The sequence below is a fragment of the Elephantulus edwardii genome, unplaced genomic scaffold (assembly GCF_000299155.1).
Source record: "Elephantulus edwardii isolate Elephantulus edwardi_28Jun2011 unplaced genomic scaffold, EleEdw1.0 scaffold00135, whole genome shotgun sequence".
In the NCBI taxonomy this organism is placed as follows: domain Eukaryota; kingdom Metazoa; phylum Chordata; class Mammalia; order Macroscelidea; family Macroscelididae; genus Elephantulus; species Elephantulus edwardii.
The window spans coordinates 1,931,438-1,952,293 of NW_006399885.1; the positions used below are offsets into that span (position 1 = coordinate 1,931,438).

General features: G+C 37.4%; 1 protein-coding gene across 1 annotated transcript in view; it reads right to left on the reverse strand.

Annotated features, from left to right (window-relative positions):
* Positions 1–20,856, reverse strand: part of XPO4 (exportin 4) — a 151,298-nt gene that overhangs the window by 16,812 nt on the left and 113,630 nt on the right. The window contains exons 10-16 of the mRNA XM_006894100.1: positions 12,507–12,683; positions 11,877–12,019; positions 11,245–11,390; positions 10,205–10,382; positions 5,178–5,337; positions 1,975–2,144; positions 1,373–1,547 (exon numbers count right to left, since the gene is read on the reverse strand). Of these exons, the coding sequence (XP_006894162.1) occupies positions 1,373–1,547; positions 1,975–2,144; positions 5,178–5,337; positions 10,205–10,382; positions 11,245–11,390; positions 11,877–12,019; positions 12,507–12,683 (1,149 nt within the window). The remainder of the gene's footprint in view (positions 1–1,372; positions 1,548–1,974; positions 2,145–5,177; positions 5,338–10,204; positions 10,383–11,244; positions 11,391–11,876; positions 12,020–12,506; positions 12,684–20,856) is intronic.

The window sequence follows — 20,856 nt, forward strand, 5'->3', positions numbered from 1 at the left end:
TACCTTCTTCTCCAAAGTGCATGGAACATTCTCTAGAATAGATCACATTCTAGGTCACAAGGCAAGCATCAGTAGGTTCAAAAACATAGAAATAATACAAACCATCTTGTCAGACCATAATGCCACAAAATTAGAAATTAATAATAGGATGATAAAGGAGAAAAAACCATACATTTGGAAGCTGAACAACACCTTGCTTGAACAAAGGACACACAATCACTGACTTAGCACTACTTCCTCAGTGCCATTCAGACCAGGCTGTCCTTTTCCCAAATGGTTAGCTCACTGCCCAAAAGGCTAAAGAATTGAGGATCTACAGCAAGGAGTCAGCAAACTTGTTCTATATAGAGCCAAAAAAAGTAAGTTGACTTTGCAAGCCACACCAGTCTTTGTCTCAACTAATCAACTCTGACATTGTAGAATTCAAATAAGCATACCTGTGTTAACATTATTTTTAAAAGTATATAGAATGAGCCAGATTTTGCCCAGGACTAGAGTTTGCCAATGTCTGCCGACCAGGGCCAAGCCCAACACAAAGCTCTCATGTTTTGTTTCTTTCTCCAGTTCCTCCTGGCATACATTGAAAAATCTGCAGACAATCTATTCTGTCCTGAGTAGATAAATGACTCCGAACATTCTTTTAAGATAATGTTTTTATTGTAATTAGAGCTACCCATTGCAATAATTTAAACTAGAAGTAAATAGCCTGGTTTTCAGTGAAGTCACAGAAGACTATCTAATTCTGTGACTATGCACTGCTTCCCTAGTACTTAACAACATGCTAGTGACCAGGGGAGGGGGAAAACATCTTATACACACTGTTAACTCTTGGGCCTCCCACAAGTTCAGGTGGCCTAAGGGTAAGAAACTCTGCTTCAAACCCAAAGGCACACGTTTCAAATCTATGAGTTGCTCTGAGGGAGAAAGATAGACGACCTCCTCCCATGCAATTAACTGCTTCTGAAAACCAGCTGCAGGGTCAGCTATGAGTCTGTTCCGACTCTATGGTACACAATAACAAAAGGGGTCCATGTTAACCTGCGTCTACAACTGTTCCATTATTCCTTAATGGAGAACTAATAAGCCATTCTGGGCTCTTACCTGAAGAAAGGAATTAAAATATTGGTAATGATGAAGTGGCAAAAATGTACCTAAACTGGAGAATATTTGATAATTTTAACATTATCACATAAGCAAGCACGCCTTATGAAGCTTATAAAATAAAAATCTTCAACCTCTATTAAAAGGGGGGAAATAGTAGAAAGATATGAATAAAATGTCTGCCTCTCCATAGACAATTTTATGTTAAATCTCAAATAGCACATAAGAGAAATGTGTAAGAGGCTGTGATCCAAGCAGAAGGGAAGGTTACCTCTGTCCAATACTGCTGCTTGGTTTCTGTGTCCATATGGGCAAAACCTCCTAACACCAGAGCCTTCATCAGTGTCCGCTGCACAGGACTGGACAAGAAATTAAGAGGTGGGCTTCGTCTTGCAAATTGTTTAGCCAAATTCCACCAGTTTTCACACTGGATTACTAAATTTGCCCTGTAGGTAGAAATCACATGCCATAAAATTTATTACCTACATTATATGTATAGCAACAAGATTAAAATTGCAGGTAACAGAATTGCATTAATTAGCTACAGCAAAGACTAGCAAAATAGTAATCATAATGTTGGTGATGATATACCTAGACATTCACAAACACTTCAGGATTGGTTGTAGAAAACACTAAACATTTATTTTGAAATTTTATTATTAAACCTCACTATTCCTTATAGAGCAGAGAAATTAACAACATACTGGAGAGAAATGAGAAAATATGGAAGTATTTGTAACAATAGTGTGACACAGATTTTTAAAACACTGTTCTAAAAAACTAGGATCTGGGCTTGGGGTTGTACACCTTTGCCAATTGTGCGCGCGTGCGGACACACACACACTCACACAAAGCCACTGCCAACTGGCTTACCTTTCTCTTCTTTCCACTAAAGTCACAAGTAACTGTACAGTATCACTTGCAAGGTCTTGCTCACTACTCCACACAGAGAGGTTACTAATGACTTTTTGTAAGAGGTAGCCAATAATCCACTGAGAACCCTCAGTGTCTGCTCCAAATGCTGTAGTGAATGGCAGGCTTATCTTAAAGAGAGAAAACATTTTCAAAGTCAGGAAGGAAAGTCCACTGAAAACAGCTTTTAAGAACTGTTTATTTAGTATGAATTTAATAAATACACTCCTATCTATAAATACAAAATAAGACAGCCTCAATGTTGTCACAATTTCCAAAAAGCTAATCTTATCAACTTTGAATATTTGTATTAACACACTAACTTGTATTCTATAATATAACCAGGGCTTTAGCCAGAGATCAAGCGGTACCCTCTCAGAAAAGTTCTTTATTGTTATGTTTCCCTCAAGTCGGTCCTGACTAATGGAGATCACCCGCATATGCAGAATAGAACTGCTCCATAGAGTTTTCAGGCCTGTGATATTGAATCAAACCACATGCCTGTCTTCTGAGCTGCCTCTGGGTTGTTGTTGTTGTTGTTATGTGTTGTCAATCTGCTTGTGATTCACAGCGACCCTATGTACAAGAGCGCTAAACCCTGCTCTATCCGGTGCCAACCTCATTATCTCTGACACACCTACTCCCACTACCCATTCACTGAATCGATCCATCTCATCTAGGGTCTTCCTTTCTTGCACTGTCCCTCTACTCTCCCAAATATGATGTCCCTCTCCAAAGACTGGACCCTCCTTGCAACAGGCCCAAAATATGTCAGATGAAGCTTCAAAATCTGACTTCAAGAAGCAGCCCGGATTCACCTTTGCCAGGACAAACCTGTCTGTTCTCTTAGCAGTCCATGTTATATTCTATTCAACACTCTTCTCCAGCACCACAGCTCAAAGGCATCAATTCTTTCTATCATCCCTAGTCACTGTCCAGCTCTCCAATGTACGGCACACAATTGCAAAGACTATATCCTGGATCAGGCACACCTTAGTCTCCAGCCTGATGTCGTTGCTCTTCAGTACTCTGGAGAGGTCCCTGAAAGCTGACTTTTCCAATGCAACTCATCTCTTGATTTCCTGGCTGTTAGTACCAACAGTATTGACTGTGGAGGCACACAAACTAAAACTGTTAACTATTTCAATCTCTTCATCATACTGATGCTGCCAATTGGCCCAGTGGTGAGAATCTAATTTCTTGATGTCAAGCTTCAATCTGTATTGAAGGCTGAACAGTCCTTGATATTCTGCAGCAAGTGCTTCAGGTCATTCTCAGTTTCAGCAAGCAGGGCTGTGGCATCTGCATAATGCCGGTTGTTGATGAATCTTCTACCAGTCCTGACGCCACATACCTCCTCCTATAGCTCAGCGTCTCGGATGATCTGTTCTGCATACAGATTGAAAAGGTATAGAGACAGAATACATCCCTGGCTGACCCCCTTCCCAATTTTGAACCATGCTGTGTCTCCTTGCTCTATTCTGATGACTGCCTCCTGGTCCAAGTATAGGTTTCGCATAAGCACTATCAAATGTTCTGGGATTCCCATTCTTCTCAAGAGTCAGCCACAGCTTGTTGTGATCCACATAGTCAAAAGCCTTTGCACAGTCAAAGAAGCACAGAGAGAAATTCTTCTGGTACTCTCTGCTTTCTACCAAGATCCATTTAACATTAGCTATAATAATATCCCTAGGACCATGACCTCTTCTAAACCAGCCTGCACATTTGGCAGTTCTCCTTTGATGTGTTGCTCCAGTCGTTTTTGGATAATTTTAAGCAGAATCTTGCTTGCATGTGATAATAATTATATTGTTCAATTTCTGCACTCTGCCAGGTCACCTTTCTTTGGAACGGGAACAAATATCGATCTCTTCCAGTCAGTTGGCCAGCTGACTGTCCTCCAGATTTCTTGGCACAACTTAGTGAGTACATCTAGGGCAACGTCTGTTTGTTGAAATATGTCAACTGGTATGTCATCAACTCCTGGAGCCTTGTTTTTCGCCAATTCTTTCAAAGCAACTTGGACTCCCTCCTTCATCACCACGGGCTCTTGCTCATATTATTTCATGAAATGCTTCTGTGTCAGTCAATTTCTTCTAGTACAGTGACTCTGTATACTCTTTCCATCTTCTTTTAATGCTTCTTAGATCATTTAACACTCTACCCAAAGCATCCTTAAGTACTGCCACTCGTGGCTTCAATTTGTTTTTCAACTCCTTCAGCTTAAGAAGCACTGAGCAAGTTTGGCCTTTTTTATTTTCTGGGTCCAGCTCTCTGCACATTTTATTATAGGATCTTGCTTTGTTGTCCTAAGCTGCCCTTCAAAATTTTCTATTGAGCTCTTTAATTTCTTCCTTTAGCTTTGGCTTCTCGGCGCTCTAATGCAATATTCAGAGTCTCATCTGACATTCATTTGGGTCTTTTCTTCCTCTTCTGCCTTTGTAATGATCTTTTGCATTCTTCATGGACAATATTCTTGATATCCTCCCACAGCTCATTTGGTCTACACCCACTGGTGCTCAAAACCTCAAACCTGTTCCTGAGATGGTTTTGAAATTTGAGTGTGAAAGACTTAAGATCAAATTTTGGTTCCTGTGGATTTGATTTCATTTTCTTCAACTTCAACTTGAATTTGCATATGAGTAGTTGGTGGTCTGTCCCACATCAGCACCTGGCCTAGTTTTCCCAGCTGATATGAACTTCTCCAGCAATTCTCTCCACAAATGTAATTTATTTAATTCCTATGCATACCATCAGGTGAAATCCATGTATCAGCCTGCATTTATGTTTCTTATAAAAGGTATTTGCATTGAAAAGTACAGAATTCTATCATTCTATCTCCAGCCCATTTCTGTCACCGAGTTTATGTTTTCCAGCTCCTGATCCTTCTTCCCTGTTGCCAACTTTTGTGTTCCATTATTGCAATCAAGATGCCTCTGGGTAAGTTCAAAATATTATCCTTTTGTTTTAGTCTTCAGTACATACTGTTTGTATCATGTAGGGGCTCATCTAAGAAAGGTTATTATAACAGTACTCCACTCAATACAGTTCTCGCCAATGTGCAAAATGTCCCTGTCTTAGAAAGGTATATTGTGATGAGAAACTCTTTTACAGTTGTCATGATCATAAATCCAAACTGAAATAAAACAGTTTTACATTCTGACCTGATCATATAGATTTTCATCCACCAGGAGATAAGTCTTTGCCCAGCGTTTCAGAAACCAAACAATATCTTTACCCATTTGAGGACTGAGTAGGTGAGTGAGATCTGCTCTTATTGCTCGAGATTCAACTTCTGAAACTCTGAGAATGGCAGATAACAGCCTGGAGGTAGAAAACAGAATGTGTTTATTTTCCTAATTATTTACTGGTTATATAATCACATATATAAATGCATATATATATATATTTTTTTTAAGTCTTTATCCACCTTGCAACTCTCCAGTTTTAAATCAAGCTATATTTGGAAATCATCACTAATAGGATTGCAGGCAAATGCCGCATTTTACTTCTGACTTTTCAGGAAATTAAGAGATAAGACAAAGAAAAGGATTAGACTAGAACAAGATGACCCAGAACTGTCTCTGTTGAAGCTGTAACTGCTTGTGTGACACACTATCACTGTCCACAGAGAGTCTTTGGGTTGAGGACAGAAAAATATAAAAAGCCACACGGTCAGCGTACAAGCTAAAATCTGTCAGCCTTCCGTCACTGCTTAAAACAACCAAGGCCAGTTAGCACTGTTTTTAATCTCATAGTCTTACTTCCTAACAAACTTGATCTGGGTAACTGTCTAAGTGCTTATACTCATCATTTCAAGGCACACACTTCATTTCTTACAGTAAACAATTGACATGACTGTGGGCTTTCAATAACATAGCTAAACAGTGCAGACAGTAAGTTTTCTTTGAGAACAGACATGTGGGTGGGGCACTGATAATCAGAAGCAATATATATGTATATGATTTTAAAGGTAAAGCTGCAAAGGATTTTAAAAAACCTGTTACAGCACGATATTATGACTTATTAATGTCAAGACCTATGGCAAGCTTCAAAGCCCCTGAAGTTTGTTTACCATTATTCTCCTTGCTGTTCAAACGAAGATTATTCCCCTGTAAGTGAATCCTATGAACGTGTTCTTTGGCTAACCTGACATCTCTGAAGTAACTGATACTGACTGACAAGGTCTCATTTGTGAAAGAATTCTTTCTGGTTCCTTGGCACCATACTTCCCAGGTGTCCTAAATTCATTTGCCGATTTCTTCTCACTTTTCATTTCTGTCCCCGCTGCCTACTTTAAATCAGAAAGAATTTCATATTCTACTATTTTCTTTTGTTGGTGCATGCTCCCAACACTACCTATCCTTACACTTTCATGAATTATTTTAGAGTAAATGAACCAAAGAATCCACAACTATTTCATAATACATTTCAATTACTAAGATAACAATTTTGTCCTGTAAGATTAAGTTATTTCAAACTATATAATCTCCAATTTAATATAGTTTAAAAGTAAAATAGTTACATTAATCCTATAATATTAAGGAATTTAATTATCATAGGGTTGTGATATCCACCATCATGCATTTGGAAAATACATTAATCCATTTTATAACAGCCAGTTTATAGTTTCTTTTTCTCCTTAAATATGAATTCCATTTTGCACAAAGAATACAGTCCTACAGAAATAAATTTTGTATATCATGTTTTATTGCATTCACACATTTCTCTGAAACAAACACATGTATATATGATGAAATAGAATGTTAAAAATTCTCCAATGTTTAATTTTTCTGGATTGAGTTACTGTTACGATACTAACACAGCTGAAAAAAACATAACATAGAATTTAATTAAACATAAAATTAAATGTTATCCATCTCTTTATAAATTAATGTACTGATGCTTTTATCTTTTTCTAATTAGTATATTATGTATACTAATGTAGGCGTGTAGGAAACAGTGAGACTGGCTCAGGATGAAGCAAGGTTCAGAGCTATTTTAACAGTCCACTTGACTCAAAGGAACAATAACAACATATAGTTACATAGTTATTGTTAGATAATACTTGTTAGAATGAAAAGTGGTTGAGTATAATTTTATTTCTGCTTTTTATTTAAGAGATATAAGCACAGAGAAAATTGGTTCACATTAATGAATGAAAATTATTTAAAATGAGCTAGGTCATGGAGTTATTTTACAGTCTTCGATGTTACATTGTCAAAAACCACTGAGATTCTCTACCCATTTAATAATCTATCAACTAACAAATCCAAAAAGAACTGAAGATATCTTTGTTTGAGAAATAATTTATTATTTGTTACCTAGCCATTCCCTCTATCAGTACTGTACTATTCTGAACTGAAATTGTATAGGTTTTAAGACATCTAAAAATGTATCACAGGAAAATCTAGAATTAGGAAGGGCTTTGCCTTTCCTGTTTAAAAGTGGAAGGATAAGTAACAACAAAACAAAAGTCCCATTCTTCGACAGATGACTGTGAGGGTCCCTGGGAACCTGCCTGGGCCTTGCCACTATCTAAAACACCTTTCAAATCCATCGGTTCTTCCCTGTCACTATTATTGCCAAAATTGTTTTGCCATCTTTTAAATCTATCTTCCACAGTATAATCCTTAACCAGTTTCATTGGTTCATTTCCTACTTCACACCGCTTGACATTTTTACTTCTACCTCATTAGCCCAGCCTCCCTCAGCCTTCCCCACCTCTCTCACTTAGCATGGTTATCATTCTTCTCTGAGTTCATAGTTCACCAGTCATATCAAACTTTCTCTGACTTGAAGTCATGTTCTCTTATTTCCAGGCTTTTGTCTATACTACTGACGCCACCTGAATTACTCCTCCCTGTCCTGTTTTATTTCACAACTGCCTATTCATCCTTTAGCTTTAAATATCATCTCGTCTAAGTTCTCTGACTCTCGTGTGTCCCTCCAACAGGTTTGGTGAACATGCATACTCCTGCATTATTCTTAGGTAGTTTCATTGCTTTCCTCTGTTTCTTGCACATAAGGGAAGCTAGTAAACTGATAAAGATATAAAAGACTTTTTGCTATTCTAACACTGATCATACTTTTACTTTCTTAAGCATGCTAGTTAAACACACTCTATTATGTATGACCTCATGTGAGCACCATCAAGAGAGCCTGAATCCCCTCCACTGCTACCATTCAGTCCGTGCCACCATCACCTTTTCTCAGATGTCTCCCAACTAGTCCCTCTTCTTCCACCTTAGACTGGACAGAGTACTCTCAATCTAATAGTGCAAGTCACTGTCTTATACTTAAGTTACTATCTGCTCAAAACCCTGCAGGAGTATTCTACTTCACTCACCGCAAAAGCCAAAGACCTTATTAGATCTCCACTTTCCCTTCTTTAGCTCCATCACCTATAAAATCCCACCTCACTTTTTAAGAAATATATTTTTGCTCCTCTTTAACATACCAGGCATGCCTTATGGCCATGCATTAGCTGTTTACTCTGCGTGGAAGGGATTTATCCCAGAATATCTCTCTAGCTAATTTCTTTACCAATCGCAAACTATTCTCTGCTTCCAATTTGTCTTCTAAATAAAGCTTACATGGATTCCCTTATTTAAAACTAAAAACGACTCAAAAGCCGGAATCCTTGATAATCTTTTTGTTGACTCAGTCTATAAACCAAGAAAGTTATTCATTTTCTTTCTCTATCATTAACTTTTATTATCTCTCTCCCCAACAAGGACCTCTAAAAGGAGAGTGAATCCTTTTGGTTTGTTCACTGGCATATCTCAACCCTAGAAGAGTATTGGTAATTGGCAGATATTCCATAATTATGTTAATAATTATTTCTTTTTTTAATAAAGGTGAAAACCTTATAAAAAACAAACAAGAAATGTTTTTCCTATATATCATTCCAATAAGTCAACTAATCAATCAATCTCACATTAATTCTTTGGACCAAAACCAGTTAATCTGCAGACTAAGAGGCGTGACCTCACTCCTTATGTAGTCCTGCGCTCTCCGACACTTCAGTGTTTTGTCCCCACAGTGACCACCAAAAACTGAAAAAGCACTTTAAATGCAAGGCAAGCATTGCTGTTATTACTGAGAGCAAGAAATACAACAATAAATATACAAGATAGTTCCCTGAAAGACACCAACTTTGGAATGAACATACACCATGAACCAAAACAGAGTGAAAGTATTAATTTCCAGACACTAAATCAAATGACTTACATGATCTCAAAAGGAGGTAAAACTTTTTGAATATGCAGTCATTTTGATATTTTCTTTCAAACAAGAAACGAAATAAAGGAAAAAAGCTCCCCAATATTTCCTTTTTATCACCTTAATTATTTCAACTTTTAAAAATGTTTTTCACTACAAAGGTGTAAATAATATCCAGGCCTTTTTGCATTTGGGGAGAGAGGGGAAATGAAAGGGAAAGCACCTGCTAGGGTAACGGATTTTGCCCTAAAACTCAAAAAACTCCATTTTTATTACTTACATCTATACTTGCAGCCTACACTATTAGGTAATTGGATAATAAAATGGAAAATGCTATCTTAGGAGCAATGTAGCCACAGTTTATCTTCCCTTAATTTCACTGTTAAGAACGAATAAACAAACTGCTATTAATATTTATGAAATTAAAGAGCGTGAATGTTCTCTCCTTGTAACCTTGCAGACATAAAGGTCAAGTTTCACACATGTGGGCAAAGTACTACCATGAGCTTTTCACGTACTGCCACTGAGTGGCTACAGCTGACTCTCTACTGGCTTTCTGAGGCTGGAAACCTCACGGGGGAGATTGCCCTTCTTTCCTTAAGATTATATTGAAATATAGCATTAGCCATTAGAAACAACAAATAATCTGTTTATTTCTTCTGTCATTCTGGACATAGATATGATAACAGTCCATCAGACTGAATATCTGTGCAAAGTCTCACTGTATTCAGAATGACTTTACACTTGCTTTTCTCAGTACTGGATCTCATATCTGGTCTCATTAGAGTGGCATTACTTAAATACACTTGGCACTTGCAATCCTTCTGTATGCAAAGGCTTCTTCAAGTTAAACTTTCTCTCATGTATCAGACTTACAACGTGCCTATCACTCGAATCATCTACCCATCAACTCAGAATTTTAAAAACAGTATAAATTATAAGAGCACATCTATAGAGTGTATATTACCTAATCACAGAATCTGTTCTGTTGTACCCTGGGATGGAAGAAGCCTTTTCTCCTGGAGATCCCAAAATTTGAAGTGTTGTATTAATGTCAACTTCAGATGAATGCTTAATGGAATATTCCATTATTTCTGGAGGTATTAGCGGAGTCTCGCCCTGAGTATCATCAGCTAAGAGGTAGCCTTCAGTTTAAAAAAAATTAAAAATGAACACTTAACAAATCTACATTTATCAAATTGTACTATAAAGGTTTTCAGTTTTGATTTAGATACATCATATAAACTGATGTACATCATAAATGATAATCTGTTAATTTTCAGTTTAATGAGAAGAACCTTCTTTTTCTCATATAATTTATTTTCAAAAACAGAAAGTCAAAGGACAAATGTTTTATTCATTGATTTTATCATTCTAAGTGACACAAAGGCTTTTTATATATATACTAATTTAAAAAATAATTCTCAGTATATATTTTGTCAAGTTAATAGGAATATTATGATATCTACATAATTCTGCTATTATCAACATCAAAAGTTGGTATTTTGGGAATAGTTTTTACAAAAGTTTAGATTTATAAATATCCATACCTATATAGAGAGTTTATATTAAGAGTACAGAAACACTGAGAGTATGATGGTTAAAAATGAAAATCCTAAAAGTCACACTGTCTAAATTTATATTCCGACTCTAATAATTAACAGCAGTATGACCACAGCTAATTTCTTATACTCTCTGTTTTACTCTCTTCATTTATAAAGTGGGGATAACAATAATGGTAAAAATAATACCTAGTAAGTCTACTAATTCAGTGGGTTATTACCGAAATAAAGGAGATCCACATAACACATCTGGTATGCAACAGGCACTGAATACATGCTGGCTAGCATTTTTATAAATGTACCCAATAGTGCTGTGACAGGCAAGAATTGTAAGGAACTTCATCCATAACTTTTTATGGACTACTACTTTAATACATGGAGCTTCTTTTAAAAGTTTAAATGTCCAAGGTGCTAGTCACATTTTACAAATGCACAGCCAACCAACCTGTAACTAAAATAAGCCAGTGAATATCTTCATAGAGATCATCAAGCATTTTGTTGTCGACAGTGCCTGAACCAGGGGAAGCAAGCAACTGCTGCTGGTGTCGCTGTAACTGACCATGAAGCCTTGTGACTCTTTCTTCTAATAAACTACGAGGGGGGAAAACAACATATCCGTCAAGTTCAAGAATCAGTGATCTACAACAACTAACAATCTCCACTTATTAGACATCATGGTTAGCATGAAAACATTCGCAAAAATATATACACAACTGGATTCTCAAAGCACTACAGCAATGTGACCTGCTGTTTATGACACAAAATTAAGATATGGCTCTACAAATTATCAGGTTGTACAATGGCCATTTGAAAACCAGTTATCCCAAGATTTTATTTATGTGGGTCAAGGCATTTCTCATACCATGCTTTCCATAATCTGCCAGTGCTCCAAATGTCTATGCCAAGGAAAGCAATTATGAGTATGTTTCTGTATATTCATTCCAGTGTGTGTGCTGGGATATGAGATGGGGCCATTTAAAGTCTTTAATAATTAGGTCCTCTGTCGAGCAAATTGTGACAATTTCCCCATGGGGTTCTTTGGACTATACCTTGTGAGTGGGGTTCTTTGGACTATACCTTGTGAGTAGAGGTATACAGTGTTCTGCAGCAATTCTTCCGAGCATCCCTACACTGGCTAGTTGGTCAGAAAACTGGTCTCGATCATCTTCTTGAAGCTCACTTATTTCTTCTTCCTCACGAGAGGCCACACCATTGGCAGTCTATTGGATGAAAGAAATAAAGAATTAGGGATTACACTCCCTTGCTCAATGAAGTGAAAAACTCTGCTGCACTGAAATCACTTTCTGGTGTGTATTTAAACTGACAGTGGAGCTGGGATAAAGAAGTCTTCTATGCAGTTGTCAAGTGATTATTATATTACATTACTTGCAAGAAGAAGAGAGAGAAGGCAGAAGAAAAGAGGTAGAGGGTATTTATTTAACCCACGGAGTCATGCCTCAGCACAGCTAACTGTACACCCACAACCCTCCTCCCACACCAGAGGAAAACCAATAAAGGAAACTGTAAGTAACAGCCCACATGAAAACAACAACAAAAAGCTCAGTTATACATGAGTGGAGATCATGTTTACTTGAGTTTAATCCAACAATTTTTTGAGGGAGCCTAGCCTCAATTTCTAGTATTAAATAATTTTTAATCAGCCTATGATTAAGTAGATTTTTACTTACAACCTAACTTAAAACTTACCAAATTCCTTGTGCCATCTGGAGCAGCTAGGTGGCACTGAATATAGGAATTAAAGACTTGAACTGCATGCTGTGTAAAAGAGCCTTTATGGAAATGCTTGTCATCTTGGACCAGAGTTAGCCAGGACTCCAGCAATTTATCATATGCTTCCATGTATACCATGTCATCTTTATCAAGCTGGAAGAGAACATTCATAAAGCAAATGGTCAAAGATATAAAAGAGGCATTAAAACAAGAGTCACACAGTTAAGAAAACAGTTTGGGGAGCTTTGATGGCCTAGTAGTAGGAAGCTGCACTGCAATCCCAGAGGTACGCAGTTCATATCCACCAGATGCTCTTCTGGAAAAGGAGGGGCAATCTGTTCCTATACCAGTCAGATCTGATTTGATCATATACACAAAAATAATAAAGTTTTTTAAAAAGCAAAAAAAAGAATAAAGTTTAATAAATGTTTCTCCTTTAACACAAGCTGCCATTACTCACTAACCTGGCTATATGGGCTCAGGCTCATTTTAAAAATAACTAATTTCAACATGGGATAAAATACGCATATTTTTCCTAATCTTTAGACAACTATGAATTAATATTTTTAAAAAATAAGATTAGTTCTTCAGCACTTTGAGGAATTTATAAAATGACAAAAGAACAGTTTCCTATAAACAAGAACAGAATTGTTAAAGCCATAAATGTACACTTGTTGCACAATGTAAAATTAGATGATAGACATTGACCTATTAAGAATATATTTACAAGTATGTGGGAATTAAATAGATGTTCCTTAATAATAAACCAATTTTAGCAAAAAATAAAAGCAAATCCTACACAGTTGAAAATAATGTGCTTTCAATAAATTTTTATAGCCAATCATAATTTTAAAGAAACTCCAAAAATATTTCTAGTTAAAACAAAAACACAAGATAAACAGAATAAAACAATTTGTGAACATGAAGTGTACATTATTCTAGTTTCTCTGTTGTTCATTTCCATTAGCTCTTTTTCCTTCTTACAAAAGGCAAGTACAATATGTAAATCTTACAACATTAGTGGTGAATATGTGAAAAAGGGACAGACAAGAAAGATCAGGGAAGGCACATTCTCCTTGTCTCAATGCTCTTATTGTTTAGATGAGGGCTCTTCAGGTGAATGGAACACACAAACACAACCCTGTGTGATTCCAGTGATGGATCACACAAAACACTCATGCAATTGGCACTGTCTAGTATTTAGCTTGTCATTATTATTATTTAGCTAGTCTTTCTGAAATTTCTTCTTTCCTATTTTTTCTTGTTCTATATGCAGTATTAGTGACTTAAAGTTTTAACACCAAAGAAAACCAATGAGAAAGAAAAGAAAGCTTTCAGAGAAAAGCTAATATACAATGCGTATCACCAGGACAATTTTTTACAGAATGATCATGGTCTAAATGTCTGTGTCAACAAATGCAATCTTGAGTGTTTCTATCCATTTGCCCCAGTGTTCTGAAATACAGGGTGGGGATGTATAGCTATAAAGAAAACGGCAGTAGAGCAGGCAGGACACACATTACCAGGTCTGGACAGAGCCATGACGAGGAAAGTGACTTTTCTTCTCATTGCAGTGAGAAGCCCCGCAGTGTTTTTAACAGCTATGTTATTGTACAATACAGATCTTGAAAGAGAAAGCCACTACTAACTCTGTCAAGCATGGTGGTTTTGGCTACAGCAGAGATATCTATCCCCAAGTTATCAGGCTGGGGATTAAATTTATGAGAAGGGTGTATAGGGAGTGCACTCAAGGAAAAGAAAGTAAGTAAAGGTCCAAGGGATGAGTGGGGAGCAGTTTAGTCTTCCTTCTACATTACTACTGGTTCTGGATTATATGCCACATCCTGGAATGGTTCAGTGTCGATTAATTTTTGTCTATACAGTGACAGGATTCCTTCGGTATTGCAATTTGAGGCTTTAATTTGCTCTTAAGTTTCTTCTTTCAGTTTCAGAAATGCCAGATATGTTCTTTCCTTTTACTTTTCGTTTTATAGTTGTTTAGTTTTCAGGCTGTTTGCACATTTCATTATAATACTTTGGTTTGTATTCCCAAGCTGCTCTTTGAAATCTTCTGTTCATCTCTAACTTTTGGTCCTTAGGAAGATACTATTTATTTATCAGTTGTTAAGTTAGAGAACATTTATCTAGAATACTTTAAGGAAGAATGCAGTCAAGGATTTTTGAGAGCCCTGGGTGCCTCCCCTTTGCATCCATCTTCTGACTCACTTAATCACTATTATTATCTGACCCTTACTTTTTCTTCCCTTGAATATTAGGAGCAGATTCAACTCTGAATCTTAAACTGCTGTGACTGAAAATATTTTGGGGAGAAAAGTGGGCTAACATGATGGTCTCTCCAAACTGCCTCTATAGTGGGAGTGGAAGTAGAAAACGTATTGCATAAGGAATTCTGTGATTCATTTCACTTGTGTAACATTCTTACATATGATTTTGTCATCCATTGTCTTATTTTGTTGTTGTTTTCGTCAGGTACTGTCAAGCTGGAACCAACTCATAGTTAACCTTCCAGCAGGTTTTCAGAGGCAATAAATATCACAGGAGGAGACTGCCCATTGTTCTGCCACAGTGAATGAATTACATACAGAGTGATGCACGAAGCTAATGTAACATCAATGCTCAAGGGAGTAAACACCTATTATCACAGGATCAAGCTGGGCCCATCACAGAAATCCAAGAGCAATGTTAATTTTAGGGAAATATATAACAGCAATTTATCATACTACATCTGATAAAATTTTATATTCATGTATTCTAAAAAACAAAGCAAACAAAAAACCCCCACACATAGGATATTTCGGTAAAATTAGCTCAACAACATATAGTAAATATTATTATTATTAATGAATATTTTCTATTATCACTTGTATTTAACACTGCACAAGAAGAAATAAATTGTACAAACAGAAAAGTTGTAAAGTTTAAAAAGGAAAACGCAAAATTACTATTATTCACAGATGATAAACAACAGAAAACTTAAGATTAAAATGAAATTATTAGATGTTTTTGAAAGGTAAGTAATTTAGAGCAAAATACAAATACTACTTCTTTACGGCAGAATAAGAAAAACCTTTCAAAAGGTACTATTACTATTACAACAGTAACAAAAACACAGGTACTTAAAAGATTTTTTTCCTAATTGAAAGACAATCACTAAAATGAAAATTTAAAAAAGTAGGGGGAAGAAACAGCAATTAAATCACTACTTGATCTAGTTTAAATGTGGAAACATTTAAAATTCAATTTCAGTAAGTTAAGAAAAGGTAAGTGATAAAACTTTTAGAAGAAATCAAAAGACAATAAGCATTTTAAACAAAGATATAATAGTATTAACCATAGAAAAAATAACAATAAGTTAAGACTATGAGATAACAATTAAATGTTCATCACAAGATACTGCAACAGCATGGATGAAATGAGAACAAGTGATGCTGAGTAATATGTCAGTCACAAAGGGACAATTACAGTATAGGACCATAAATGTGAAAAGCTAACTAAAGCTTGACACACAGAATCAACCTTCGACAGGGATAATAGGGATGAGAAGGGACAGAGCGTGGCACAAAAAATGGATGAGCTGCATGAAGGGAAAGGTGATATATAAAAAAAGTTTGAAATAATTACAGTAATAAATTATAATGAACATTATAAATTAAAATTAATTTGAACCAACTGAATGAAAACCAGTATGATTTATACTTAAATTTAGAAAAAGGTAATGTAAAGTCTAAACACAATGGTGTATTTAGGAATAAATGTGGAGCAAAAGTAAGCCATCAGTAGAAATAACGAATGAAGTCCAGAGCAAACCAGCAGGTCCATTAATCACAAGGCCTCGCTGTTATTTCTTCAGGGAGCCTTCTTCATACAGCCTACTGGGGGTGTGTGCTGCTAACCCAAAGGCCATGATTCTTGTAAATACCAGCAGCCCCACCCAAAAGAAGGTCAGTTGAGGCAGTTCTGACTCCACAGCAAGGACAGCAATACAGTTACTTTTTATTTTTAGTTTTGACAAATATACCATCGCTGTTATTGCTGTTGCTAGGTGACACGGAGCTCACTACAACTCACAGCAACCCTAGGAACAAGAGATGTGACTCCTGCCCTATTCTGCTCCATCCTCACCATCTCTGACATGCTGACCCCCACCCACGGTTGCAGTCACTGTGTCAGTCCATCAGGTTGAGGGTCTTCCTCTCTTTCTCTGACCCTCCACCCTTCCTAGCATGGGATCTTTTTCCAAGAACTGGTCCTCTCCTGACAACATGCTCAAAGTGTGTGAAGCAAATTTCGACTTCCTTGTCTGTATGGAGTACTTTGTTTGCACTCATCCAAAGAGAGACTTGTTTGTTCTTTATTTTGTCCAAAGGTTCATAAATACTACAGATAGTGCTATTACAGATAGTGCTATTAGAGCTCACTGGTAGTGCAGTGATCTTAATCTTGAGTTGATAATTAAAAGGCTGGCCAAGTCTACTAGCTGCTCTACAAGAGAAAGATAGGCAGTCTCCTCCTTTAAAATGCTAACAACCGCAAAAACTTGACGGAGGGTCACTAGGAGTCAGAACCAACCTGACAACAGTGGCTTTGGTTTTGTTTATTGGGGAGGGTGAAAGATATCTGAGAACATTTTGTACTATGTGCAACTTTACTGTAAATACTAACCTATCTCAATGAAATCTTTGAGAGTCACAAAGGGAAATAGGAGTCATAAAACAGGATGTATTGGAAACACAGATAATCCACAAAGTATCCCGAATTTTAATATATCAATGTGAAGGAGCAAAATAATCTTATATAAAGATGCTTCATCTCATTAATAATAATAATAATTATTATTATTATTATTATTATTTGTATTTGATAGTTTGCAAAAAGGGGGGGTTGGCGGCCTAGCAGTACAGAGCTGAGCTGTTAACATAAAGGTGGTGTCTCTGCGGCGGTTCGAATTAGCCCACCATTCTGCAGGAGAAAGATGGTCACTCTCCTCTCCTGCACAGTCTCAGAAACTTGCTGGAGGCTTCGGAAGGAGCTGGTTTTCACTTGACAGCAGTGAATGAGTGAATGTGATGCTCACAAAAAAGTAAAGTGAGCGAGGGTTGGTGAAAACATGGACTACTGAGAAGTCCACATGGTTTAATGGGAGCACCTACCACTGGTGCATAAGTAAGCAGGTCAAGTAACTTTAGCAAACAACTTGTCACTACCATGTAAAAGTTCATGTGGCCTATGATTCTACTCCTAGATTTATACTCTAGGTTAATACTCACAAATGGCACTGTTGTTGTTGTCAGGTACCATCAAGTACAACTCACAGCAACCTATGAACATATCTGAACCCTGTCCTAGCCTGTGCCAGTCTCACACTTCCTGACACATTAGAACACATGTGACAGTCACTGGGTCAATCCTTCCGGCTGAGAGTCCTCCTCTCCTTTGTCGAACCTCAGCCTTTCTTTTTTATAGTTTAAATAAATTTTCCTTTCATACTGGTTTACTTAGAAAGTTCATATACATTGTTTTCCATATCGGATCTTTCCCTTTTCCATACCTACCCCTCCTGTACCCATCGAACTTTGTGACTCCCTGCCCATCATCACCTCTCTGCTCCTATGCTCCACACCCACTTTGGATCCTCATACACATTTTACTAGTTATTTTCCATTTCTATAATATTTGTCCTTATGTGACTTAGTTAGTTCACTTAGCATAAAGCTCTCCAGTCCCTCTCAAGTTAGGTAGTAATTTACAAAATAATTTTCCTGCATGCTATGTAGTATTCTATTGTGTGAATGTACTATAATTTCTCAATCTATTACATGGTGGTTGGGCATTTGGGCTGTTTCCATGTTCTTGCAATGGTGAATAATACTGCTATGGACACTGGTGTACAGATCTCTGGGCCTCAGTTCTCATTTTCTTTGGTTTATTCCAAGAAATGGAATAGCCGGATCATATGGAATTTCTATGTTCAGCTTTCTGAGGAAACGTTAAGCTACCTTATAGAGTAGTTGTACCATTTTACAATCTCACCAACATTTTATGAGTTCCTATCTCTCCACATCCTCTCCAACATTTATTACTTGCTGTCCTATTAAACATTGACACTGCTAACTGGGTGAGATGGTATCTCATTGTGGGTTTTATTTGCATCTCTTTTGTTGCTAGTGACTTAAAAGCATTTCTTCATACGTCTGTTGGCCATCTGAATATCTTCCTCTGAACCTCAGTCTTTCTGAGCTTCATGTTCCTCTCTAAAGAATAGCCCCTCCTACCACCATCCAGAAGTATGTGAGGTGAAGCTTTATCATCTTTGCCTCCTAAGAGCACACTGGCTGCACGCTCTCCAAGACATATTTATTTTCTTGGCAGTCCATGGGATGTTCAGTCCTCTTCTCCAATACTGCAGCTCAATGACATCAATTCTTCTGTCATCCTTATTCATTGTCCACCTCTCTCATATGCACAGCATATTATTGCAAAGACCTGTTTTACAAAAGAGTACTAGAGAACATTTTAAAATGTTTATGGTAGTGCTGTTCATAATAGTGAAACAGAGGAACCGAGAGGCCAACTTACAAAAAAGATGAATGAAACAGATTATGATATTCCTTGTTGTTATGTGCCATCAAGTCAATTGCGACTCATGGTGATCCTATGTACAAGAGCCCTAAATGCCATTCTATCCTGTGCCAACCTCACCGTCTCAAAACACACTCATTCCCACCACTCTACTCACAGAATCAATGAGATGAGAGGGTCTTCCTCTCCTGCGCCGTCCAGCCACACTCCCAAATATGATGTCCATCTCCAAGGACCAGTCCCTCCTTGAAACATAACCAAAGTTATGCCAGACAAAGCTTCAGAATCCTTGACTCCAAGGAGCATTCTGGCTTTACCCTCTCTAGGAAAACCTGTTTCTTCTCCTAGCAGTCCATAGTATATTCAACACTCTGCTCCAGCACCACAGCTCAAAGGCATCAATTCTGCCTCTGTCATCTCTATTCATTGTTCAACTCTCTGATGCATAGCACGTAATTGCAAAGACTATAGCCTGGATCAGGTGCACCTTAGTCTCCAGCCTGACATCGTTGCTCTTCAGTACTCTTGAGAGGTCCCTCACAGCTGACTTTCCCAATGTAATTCGTCTTCTGATTTTCTGGCTGCTATTACCAAGAGTGTTGACTGTGGAACCAAGTAAACTAAAACTGTTAACTATCTCAATCTCTTCACCATCCATACTGATGCTGCCAATTGGCCCAGTGGTGAGAATCTTTGTTTTCTTGATGTTGAGTTTCAATCTATATTGAAGACTACAGTCCTTGACCTCCTGCAGCAGGCACTTCAGGTCCTCCTTAGTTTCAGCAAATAGGGTTGTGTCATCCGCATAACACAGGTTGTTGATGATTCTTCCATTGATCCTGATGCCACATTCCTCCTTGTATAGCCCAGTATATTGGATGATCTGTTCTGCATACAGATTGAAAAGGTATGGAGACAAAATACATCCCTGACGGACCTTTTTCTTTATTTTGAACCATCCAGTGTCTCCCTGCTCTGTTCTGATGACTGCCTCTTAGTCCAAGTATAGGTTTCGCATTAGCACAATCAAATGCTCTGGGATTCCCATTCTTCTCTGAGTCAGCCATAGCTTGTTGTGATCCACACAGTTTAAAGCCTTTGAACAGTCAATGAAGCCCAGATAGACATTCTTCTGGTATTCTCTGCTTTCTGCCAAGATCCATCTAACATTAGCTATAATATCCCTAGTACCACGAACTCTTCTAAATCCAGCCTGCACATCTGGCAGTTTTCTGTTGACATTATGTTCCAAATGTTTTTGGATAACTTTCAGCAGAATCTTGCTTGCATGTGATATCAATGACATTGTTCGATCATTTCCACACTCTGTTGGGTCACCTTTCTTTGGAATGGGAACAAATATCAATCTTTTCCTGTCAGTCGGCCAGCTGGCTGTCCTCCAGATTTCCTGGCACAACTTAATGAGCACATCCAGGGCAGCGTCTGTTTGGTGAAATAAATCAAATGGTATGCTGTCAACTCCTAGAGCCTTGTTTTTGCCAATCCTTCAGAGCAACTTGAACTTCCTTCATCATCACCATAGGCTCTTGTTCATATGCTATTTCATTAAATTCCTGTGTCAGCCAATTCCGTTGGATACAGTGACTCTGTGTACTCCTTCCATTTCTTTTGATACTTCCTGGATCATTTAACATTCTACCCAAACTATCTTTAAGTATTGCCACCTGTGGCTTGAATTTGTTTTTCAACTCCTTCAGCTTAAGAA